Consider the following 10,803-nt stretch of genomic DNA (forward strand, 5'->3'; position numbering starts at 1 on the left):
GAAGGGATGAAGAAGACTTCAATGCGACTTGAACTAGCTGATCATTCTATAAAATATCCAAAAGGTATTGTAGAAGATATTCTAGTTCAAGTTAATACACTAATTCTCCCTGCTGATTTTGTAGTGATGGACATGGAAGACAATCCAAATGGAGATCGTGTTGATCCCATTCTCCTAGGCAGGCCATTCATGGCCACTGCAGACACAATCATCAAAGTGAAAGATAGCACTCTCTCCATGACTGTTTTGGGTGAAACTGTTGAATTTAAAATGCTTAATGCTCTATCTCAACCTTCTATCTCTCTTGATTCTTGCTTTTCAATTGATGTTGTGGATCATGAGGTTTCTTCCAAAATTTTGCAGAGAAAGTCTAATGATGCTCTAGAAGCTGTCTTAACACAAGAAGAGGAAGATCTTTGTGAACCGGAGTTCCAAGAAGTGGTGGCTGCCTTAGAAGTGTTTCCGCCATACCCACCATCCTTTAGGCCACCAATCGAGCCTCTTGGACCATCATCCACGAAATTGGAGCCATCCATTGTCATCCCACCAAAGCTAGAACTTAAACCTCTTCCCAATAATCTTAAATATACATATTTGGGTGCTAACGAAACTCTCCCTGTTATAATTGCTGCAGGTCTCTCCTCACATGAAGAAGAGAGCTTAATTAAAGTTCTAAAAGAGCATAAAACAGCCATTGGGTGGACCATAGCAGACATCAAAGGAATTAGTCCAAGCATGTGCATGCACCGGATTTTAATGGAAGAAGACAGCAAACCATCTCGTGATGCCCAAAGGAGGCTAAATCCCAACATGAAAGAGGTGGTTAGAGCTGAAGTTTTAAAGCTACTCGATGTAGGAATCATCTACCCAATTTCAGATTCTAAGTGGGTGAGCCCTGTGCAAGTTGTTCCAAAGAAGTCCGGAATCACCGTTGTGAAGAATGAGAAGAATGAGCTAGTTCCTACACGAACTGTCACTGGTTGGAGAGTTTGCATTGATTACAGGAAGTTGAACACATCCACTAGAAAAGATCATTTCCCCTTACCTTTTATTGATCAAATGCTTGAACGTTTATCTGGCCATGCTTACTATTGTTTTCTTGATGGTTTTTCAGGTTATAATCAAATTCCCATTGCTCCGGAAGACCAAGAGAAAACCACATTCACATGCCCATTTGGTACGTTTGCTTATAGAAGGATGCCATTCGGTTTATGCAATGCCCCAGCAACTTTCCAAAGATGCATGATGTCAATCTTTTCAGATATGGTGGAACGATTCATTGAGGTATTTATGGATGATTTTTCAGTTTTTGGTTCCTCTTTTGATAATTGTCTTCACCACTTGTCTCTAGTGCTTAAAAGATGCCAGGAAACAAATCTGATTTTGAATTGGGAGAAGTGTCACTTCATGGTGAGACAAGGCATTGTACTAGGCCATGTGATTTCAAGCAAGGGAATCGAAGTGGATAAAGCCAAGATCGACCTCATCTCAAATCTTCCACCCCCTACCTCTGTTAAAGGAATTAGAAGCTTTCTAGGTCATGCTGGATTCTATAGAAGGTTCATCAAAAATTTCTCAAGCATTACAAGGCCATTGTGTAATCTCCTTGCTAAGGATGCTGTTTTTGAGTTTAATGAAGCTTGCATGGAAGCTTTTTCTACCTTGAAGAGGGAGCTAACTTCAGCCCCTATTATCATAGCTCCGGATTGGTCTTTACCATTTGAAATAATGTGTGATGCCTCTGACTTTGCTATTGGTGCAGTTTTAGGTCAAAAGAAGAACAAGCTGCCCCATGTGATTCATTATGCTAGCCGGACCTTGAATGATGCTCAAATCAACTACTCCACAACAGAGAAGGAGTTGCTTGCTGTGGTTTTTGCTTTAGAAAAATTTCGTTCTTACCTTGTTGGTTCTAAAGTAATTGTTTATTCTAACCATGCAGCCCTTAGATACTTGCTCACTAAGAAGGATGCCAAACCACGCTTGATTAGATGGATTCTCTTGCTGCAAGAATTCGATTTGGAGATTCGAGATAAGAAGGGATGTGAGAATGTGGTAGCTGATCATTTGAGCAGAATTGTGGTTGAAGAAAAAGGAGGAGCTGTGCTACCCTTGAATGAGACTTTCCCTGATGAACAACTATATGCTGCCCAAGTCAAAGAGCCATGGTATGCTGATTTTGTTAATTATCTTGCTTGTGGTGTTCTTAGAAATGATCTAACTTCTCAGGATAAGAAGAAGTTCTTTTCCATGGTGAAACATTATGTATGGGATGAACCTTTCTTATTCAAGCATTGCCCGGATCAACTCATCAGAAGATGTGTTCCAGAAGAAGAGCAAGAAAGCATACTTAGGCATAGCCACGAATTGGCCTGTGGAGGTCACTTTGGAGCTAAGAAAACAGCACTTAAAATTCTGCAATCTGGTTTCTTTTGGCCCACTCTATTTAAAGATGCATTTAATTTTTGTGTTAAGTGTGATAGGTGCCAAAGGATGGGGAACATAAGTCGCAGGAATGAAATGCCATTGAATAACATACTTGTTGTGGAGCTCTTCGATGTGTGGGGTATTGATTTCATGGGACCATTCCCATCTTCCTTTGGTTATACTTACATACTTGTTGCTGTTGATTATGTGTCTAAATGGGTGGAAGCCATAGCCACCAAAACCAATGATTATAAGGTGGTGCTGAAGTTCTTGAAGGATAATATTTTCACAAGGTTTGGTACTCCAAGGGCTGTCATTAGTGATGGAGGCAGCCACTTCTGTAACAAGCCATTCGAAGCACTCATGAAGAAGTACAACATCACCCATCGAGTCTCTACACCATATCATCCGCAAACTTCTGGTCAAGTGGAAATAAGCAATAGAGAAATTAAGCACATCCTGGAGAAGGTGGTGAACAATACAAGGAAAGATTGGGCAGCCAAGCTCAATGATGCATTATGGGCTTATAGGACAGCATATAAGACTCCCATTGGAATGAGCCCTTATCGTCTTGTGTTTGGGAAAGCTTGTCACCTGCCAATGGAGCTTGAACACAATGCTTTTTGGGCCATCAAGAAGTTAAATTTTGATCTAGACAAGGCAGGCCATGCAAGAAAGTTTCAGCTGAATGAATTGGAAGAAATTAGACATGAGTCTTATGAGAATGCAAAGCTTTACAAAGAACGAACCAAGAGTTACCATGACAGAAACATTCAACGGAAAGAGTTCTCCAAAGGTATGTCAGTTCTTTTGTTTAACTCACGTTTGCGTCTCTTTCCAGGAAAATTGAAGTCTAGATGGCAAGGCCCATTCACCGTGGTCAATGTTTCTCCCTATGGAGCTGTGGAGATTCAAAACCCTAAAGATGGCTCGACTTTCAAAGTAAATGGACAACGTTTAAAGCCATTCTATGAGGGAGTTTCAGCTGGCATCCAAACTGGCCATGTGGTAGATCAACTTCCCTTCGTACCATCAACTTAGCTGATTGCACAATGTCTTGCCAAGACAGTAACTAAGGCGCTTCTTGGGAGGCAACCCATGTGTTCAAGAAGAAGGTGCTTGGTAGCAATCGACCTAATCGCATCAAGGGGGAGCATTTCAATCCTTTCTCTTTACTTGTTATTATTTTAAATTTCTGTTTTTTTATTTATAAAAATTTAAACAAAAATAAAAAAATTTAAAAATTTAAAAAGATTTTTCATATGAGCTAACTTATGGTAACTCCAGTGAGCACTTCCGTCAATACAGTGTCTAGGAGTTCTTTAGGCGACACCTTCGGTGTCTAAGAAGTTTGGGTTTTAAGCGGGACCATTGTGACCCCTCCAACCTTCCCGGATCCCCTGGCTGTGTTTTCTGAGGCCCTTAACTGGTCATCCATGAGTTGCTTATATATTCATTTTTTTTATTTTTTATTTTTCCTAAACCTTCTTCTAAACTTTTCCCTTTATCATTTGTTTGTTCTCAATCATCTTTTGTATGCTTTCACATTGAGGACAATGTTCAATTCAGGTATGGGGGGAAGGTTTTCAATTTCAATTTTCTTATCCATTTGTGTTTTCAATTTTCGTTCTCTTGTCACAATTTTTTTTTTTTTTATTTTATTTTATTTTATTTTATTTTATTTTTTTAAAGAATGTCATACAATCAATGCTATGGAGCTGCTATTTGAGGTTTTCATATCAGAATTTTGCACTTCACAAAGCTTTTGCTCTTAGAATTCTGGTGGCTAAAGTACCACGCACAAATTCTTGAAGGAAAATAGTGGAGACTACCCTAGTGAGCTATATCGAGCCTAATTGCTTTCTTGAGAGGGTTTAAAGTGTTCTATTTCTCATCCATACTTATTTTCTTCAATTCACTCTAATTGATCTCATTATTCCATTTTGATTGAATACTAAGGATGATTCTCTTTTGCAGATATCATGTGCTTGCTCTCATTCATGAATGAACTCATTGAAGTGATGCTAGGCTATGTGTGCATAACCATTCTATGTGCTTTCTTTTCACCCTACCTATATGTGTGTTCCATCAACCCTCTTGAAGACAAACACTTAAAGCCTTTTCTTCTATCACCCTCATCATTTCCCTACCTTTGTATCTCAATCTGAGATACTTGACCTATTGTAGCCATACCCTATAGCTTAGAAATATACCAAGGTGTGCCAAGATAAAGTTTGAAGCAAGGAAGTTGCAGCCATGTACCTAAATAAAGATGATGTGAATCTGTGCAATGAAGTTAATGAAGATGCAGATCAAATCAACGAAGATGAAAGTGTTTCGATTTGATCTAAGTGTGAAAAATAAAGTCTATGCCAGGAGATACCATGAAGTTTGCTGCCATGCCAATCTAAATCAATGATGCCTTGCAGATTAATGAAGCATGCAACCTTGGTATGTTCTTAAGTTATTTGTTTTTCCTTCCAATTCTTCCATTTCCCCTAAACCTTAGCCTTTCATTACAACATTGTGAAAGACCTAGCTGATCTTTGAGGATGTATTCATGGGTGCTGGTAAGTATGTGTGTATCTCTATTCTTAGTATTTAATTCCTTTCATGAGATCTAACCAAATTTGTGCTTCTATTTCATACACTCACTTATGCTTTCTTGAGAGAATTAAAACATAGGTTCTGAGTGATTGAGTGTTATCTGTGAGAATTAGAGTCGAAGCATGTTCTCTATTCAAGGTTTGAGTGTGCTTGCTTTGAAACTGTGTGCCTTTGAGCTATAGCTTCCACTTGTACACACTGATTGATGACCTATCTTGGCAACTCTATGGTGTTGGAGGTATGACTAAAACTTTCTTTCATTTTCATTAGTTGATTTCAAAGTTGTTTTTCTAACCATTTTGTTTTGTAGAGTTAGAAAAACGTTTGTGGGTATCGTATCTGTTAAACCCTCAGGAGACACAACTCCTCCTACTAGGGATGCCTAGAGGTTTAAAGGCTTGTTGCATACGCTCAATGCAATCGAGTTACCTACGAAAGTGGTCTAGTTAACTTCTTGTTTTGTTTTTATCTTTGTTTCTCTTTTGTTTTGCTCGAGGACTAGCAAAATCTAAGTTTGGGGGTGTGTTAAGCTCATAATTTCATACATATACATGCCCAATTTACTTACTTCTTTTGCTTAGTTCCTATAATTCTAAGTTATTTCCCTCCCTTTGTGTGTTTTGTAGGCCAATAGAGCAAGAGAGCATAATTCATGCAATTCAAGCATGTTAAGGCCTAATTTGGATGAATGGAAGAAGAGCTTAAAAGACAAACTCATTTTGGCTACAGCCCCCTGCCAGTCCAGTTCCGTAGGTCATATTGCAAGCTTTGTTTCAGCAACCTACACAGCTCGGATGAGGCAGCATTCTTCATAAAGGTTGTTCCACTGGGTGTGTACTATAACATATCCAAAATTCAGCCCCATTGGATAAATATGGAGTCTGTTACCTAGCAAACACAGAGCCATGCTCAGGATGGATTTTATCAGCGCGCAAAATGAGTTAGCAATTTGTTTTGGCCTTAACTTCCTCCTCCGACCTTGGATTGGCCCAAATGATATATGGCTGGAAAGAAAACATTCTGAACTTCAATTTCGAGTGCTTAAAGTCCTAATTTGATTAAGAGAAGCCCAAGTTGTAAGCCCTTGAAGTTGCTGGTTATGCTGACCTCAGCATGTGCTGGTTGGATGCTTGGTCATGGTGAGCTAGGTATGAGCTATCATTTCTGGTTGGAAGCTTGGTCATGGTGACATGAAGATGAGCTAGGGCTGCTGGTGGGATCTATTGGTGAAGTGCATCAACCAATTCAGATTTTATAATGCAAGTGTTGTATGCATTAGTGAAGTGCATCAACCAATTCATCTTTTATAATGCAAGTGTTGTATGCATTAGCCATATTGAATTCAGATTTGTCACTCCCCTCTCCCTATAAATACCACATCCATTCCACATTCAAGACACAACAAATCCTGAGATTCACAACCCCCACAATTCACTCCAACCATCCTCAAACACTCTCAAAATCCCAAACACTCCAACAATCACCAAAACAACTCCAGCAAACCTCTCTTCCATTTCCCTACGAATTTCATCTTCCTTAGCCATCACCACTCACTCAAACTCATCCCAAATCACCTCCATATCCTTCATACATCTTTCTAGAAGTGGGGAAGCTCTTGGAGAAGCATTAGAAGTGGAGAAGCACTTGGAGAAGCCTTGGACACCACAAGAACTTCAGAAAAAGGGTTTTTCTACTCTTATTGTATTCATTATGTTTTCTCATTTATGTTCAAGTCTCTTTTCCATTATGAGTAGCTAAATCCATAACTAGGGCTTCGATGTAACCTAACATGAATATTCTGGGTTTATAAGTTTGGAGTTTCAAGTTTGATTCATGATTCATGTTCTTATTCATTATGCTTATAAGTTAACATGCTTGTTTGAATGATTGATCACCATTAGAACTTGTTTGTTAACTATCTTGGTTTGAATTAAGAGTATACACCATGCTTTAATTCGAATTGAACTATGAAATGGAAGAGTATGTATGGACATTCGACAACAGGGATTAGATACATACTTGGTTGTTTAAAATGTTCTTCTATGCTTAATGGGTTCCTAATGCTTAATTTTAGGTTAGACAACAAATGATCAAATTAGGGAATTAGGAACACAAGGTTAGGACCAAACACCATGGCCTAATCATACTTTAGCTAGAATCAATCTTTGAATCTGAATTAGACTTGTTACTTGAATCTTTATAACCCAGAATTGAATTGTTATGGTGATTCGAATGCCCTAGTCTCAAAATCTGTTTTCCAACTCTTAAAACCACTCTTTGTTACATTTGTTTACTTGTTTTTGTTTGCAATTTCATTTTGCTTCTTTTGTTCAACAATCACAACCACTCTTGTTTTAAATTCTGTTTTAGACATAACCTCCTACTTTCTTGAATTTGGTAATCTAAGTACATAACTAGTTTTAACTTCTCAGTCTTCGTGGGTACGACCTCGTACTTGTCTTGCTATACTACTAATTGCCCCGTACAATTGCGAGTTAACATAATATTAACAACAGGAGTAATGGGCATAAAGGCCGCCCAAAGAGTTACAATTGTTTTACCATTTTTTCTCACTTATTGTCATCAATAAATTGCTATTTAGAGGGGTGAGAGGAAGGCAGTTTTGGGGAGAGGAAGGCAGCAATGGTGGGCAAGAGAGTAGGAAGGAGAAAATCTTGGCATTCTCTTCTTTCGGTTTTACCTTCTCAAACTCATGTTTTTCTTTTGGTTTTATTTTAGAATAATGTGTAGCTAAATTCTTAGTAGTTAGGGGCTGTTTTGAAGCCCCTGATATGATTGCAAATGTGTTATGACATTTCGTTTCAATTTCTTTTATGAAATGATGAAAATTGATTCACTACTTGTCTCATTGATGAATTCTTTATGTGTTTTCTACGGATGCATACTTAGTAAGCATATTTAGGATTCTAATGCTATGAATATGTGTGTGCCTGCCCTTGACGAATGAGGACCTACATATGTTCTAGAGTAGTACTTGTTAATTGCTATTAACATGTGAATCAATTTCTAGGATAAGTAAGACAACGCCAGTACTTTCGATGCCTTGTGATGACTCAAACTCTTTTTGTTCTTAATGATTTCTACTTGTTAAATCTATGAACACGCCAATCTAGATTGCATGCTAGGGACTAAGTTAAGTTGAAAACGTCATTCTCTTAACATACCACTTAAGAAAGAGTAATAGGTTGAGTTCTAACAGTGAGCCAATTTGAGCATCTTCATCCGGAAATGAAAGGAATTTGAATGAAACATAACATGTTGCATGATTATTTGGTGGTGGATAGCACTTCCCCTAACTCATTTTCTTAATTGTGAAATACAATCTGTTTATATAATTCAGAATCCATTTCTGTCCTGCTGTTGTCCGATTTAATTTAAATAGCAAATCAACTCTAAAAATCCCAAAAATTTGTGTGCGTGTAGCTCTGCGTGTCTAGTATCTGCGTATAAAATTTTGTAGACTTTAGATAGGTGTAAGCAGGTTTAATAATTATTCTTCGGTGGCTGGTCAGTAGGGACAGCAGCCCAGTCTTTGTGACATTTTAAGTAGTTAGATAAAACAATCTTCTGCGGGAAAGACCCTTATTTTCATATGCTACAATTGACAAATCTTAGTGTAAATAAGGAAAATCAGTAGGATATTTGTGTGCTACTTTGTGGTGTGCTTTTAATCCTATCAAATTTTTGGCGCCGTTGCCGAGGATTGTTATTTCTAATCACTTATTTTTCTTTTGTTTTCTTTTCTTGTCTAATTAGTGTTTTTGTTTTTGTTTTTATTTCAGGTACTCTTTGTGGTATATGCATACTCGAAGGTCGAAGAGCATTGACCTAGCTTCCTTTGATCCCGAGCTTGAACGAACACTTCGAAAGCTTCAAAGAAAAATCAAGCAGCAGCGTGCATCGGTGTCTTTACCACCATCTTCCCCACCACATTTGAGTTCGGAAGAGGAGGAAGAACCACCAGAAGACATGGCTGATAACCGTACTTTGAGGGAGTTGGCAACGCCAAATACGGATCAACAACCATTGTGCATCACATATCCAAATGCAGAAGGAGGATTTGAGCTCAAGTCTGGAATGATTCACTACTTGCCTAAGTTCCATGGCTTCTCAACAGAGGATGCCAACAAGCATCTCATGGAGTTTCACGTGGTATGCTCAGGAATGAGACCAGCAAATGTGGATGAGGAGCAAGTCAAGTTGAGGGCATTTCTGTTTACATTAGAAGCTAAGGCAAAGGAGTGGCTTTACAATTTACCTCCGGGATCAATGAACACATGGAACCAGGTAAAGCAAGCATTCTTGGAGCAATATTTTCCAGCCACAAAAGCTGCAAGCATAAGGAAAGACATATCTGCAATCCGACAACAACATGGAGAGCCCTTTGGAGATTACTATGAGCGGTTCACGCATTTGGTTGCATCTTGTCCTAATCATCAGATTTCAGAGCATCTTCTAATACAGTACTTTTATGAGGGATTGTGTGGTACTGATCGTGTAATGCTTGATGCAGCAAGTGGAGGAGCATTCATGGACAAAACACCAACTAATGCTAGGGCATTGCTAAAGAACATTGCTGGCAACACACGACAATTTGGAGGGAGAGATGAGCTACCTTTTAAGAAAGTTAATGAGGTAAGTGCTACTTCTAGTATTGAATTACAATTAGCTAACTTGACTAATCTTGTGCAACAGGTTATGGTGGCTCCAAAACAGGTGTGTGGTGTATGTTCAATGATGGGACATGCCACAGACATATGCCCTTTATTGATGGATCAAAGTGGTCATGAGCAAGCTAATGCGATAGGAGGGTTTCAGGGGCAACAAAGGCAAAAGTATGATCCGTACTCCAACACTTATAACGCGGGGTGGCGTGATCATCCAAACTTGAAGTGGAGCAATCATGACAACGGACAATAATTTGTGCCCAATAACTATAACCGTCCACCTGGCTTCTCTCAAGCAAGACCGAATGCACCATTGGAGCCTCGACAACAACAACCTCCAAGTAAGTCTCTTGAGGATTTAATTTCTTCTTTAGCTAACTGATCGGTTCATAATTGTATATTATTTCTTACCCTTCTAGCTTATGATTTGGTTATGTTTTTTAGTTAAACTTGTGCTTTTAATCCTTTTTGTGTTTATCTTTCAGTTAATTGAGCTTTAGGTAACAATGATGGCTTTGGAGAACATAATTCATGCAATTCAAGCATGTTAAGGCCTAATTTGGATGAATTGATGAAGAGCTTAAAGACAAATTCATTATGGCTACAGCCCCCTGCCAGTCCAGTTCCGTAGGTCATATTGCAAGCTTTGTTTCAGCAACCTACATAGCTCGGATGAGGTCACATTCTTCATGAAAGTTGCTCCAATTGGTGTGTACTATAACATATCCAAAATTCAGCCCCATTGGATAAATCTGGAGTCCGTTACCTAGCAAACACAGAACCATGCTCAGGATGGATCTTATCAGCGCGGAAAATGAGTTAGCAATTTGTTTCGGCCTTAACTTCTTCCTCCGACCTTGGATTGGCCCAAATAACATATGGCTGGAAAGAAGACATTCTGAACTTCAATTTAGAGTGCTTAAAGTCCTAATTTGATTAAGAGACGCCCAAGTTGTAAGCCCTTGAAGTTGCTGGTCATGCTGACCTCAGCATGTGCTGGTTGGATGCTTGGTCATGGTGAGCTAGGTATGAGCTATCATTTCTGGTTGGAAGCTTGGTCATGGTGACATGAAGATGAGCT

At 38.8% G+C, this 10,803-nt stretch overlaps 1 protein-coding gene across 1 annotated transcript; it reads left to right on the forward strand.

Moving 5' to 3' along the window:
• Nucleotides 1-756: 756 nt before the first annotated feature.
• Nucleotides 757-9,975, forward strand: LOC148294201 (uncharacterized). Its single transcript, XM_088253325.1, has 5 exons — nucleotides 757-2,335; nucleotides 2,840-3,435; nucleotides 8,066-8,070; nucleotides 8,838-9,690; nucleotides 9,751-9,975. Exons 1-5 carry the CDS (start codon nucleotides 757-759, stop codon nucleotides 9,973-9,975), a joined length of 3,258 nt encoding a protein of 1,085 aa, XP_088109451.1.
• The last annotated feature ends 828 nt before the right edge of the window (nucleotides 9,976-10,803 follow it).

Source organism: Prunus avium, chromosome 5 (assembly GCF_965620075.1).
Source record: "Prunus avium chromosome 5, drPruAviu1.hap1.1, whole genome shotgun sequence".
In the NCBI taxonomy this organism is placed as follows: Eukaryota; Viridiplantae; Streptophyta; class Magnoliopsida; order Rosales; family Rosaceae; genus Prunus; species Prunus avium.

Coding starts and splice junctions, on each gene's coding strand:
- LOC148294201 (XM_088253325.1), top strand. CDS start 757: ATGGAAGAAGACAGCAAACCATCTCGTGATGCCCAAAGGAGGCTAAAT. Junction 2,336..2,839: donor AAGATGTGTTCCAGAAGAAG/AGCAAGAAAGCA, acceptor CATATCATCCGC/AAACTTCTGGTCAAGTGGAA. Junction 9,691..9,750: donor CTTTTAAGAAAGTTAATGAG/GTAAGTGCTACT, acceptor CTTGTGCAACAG/GTTATGGTGGCTCCAAAACA.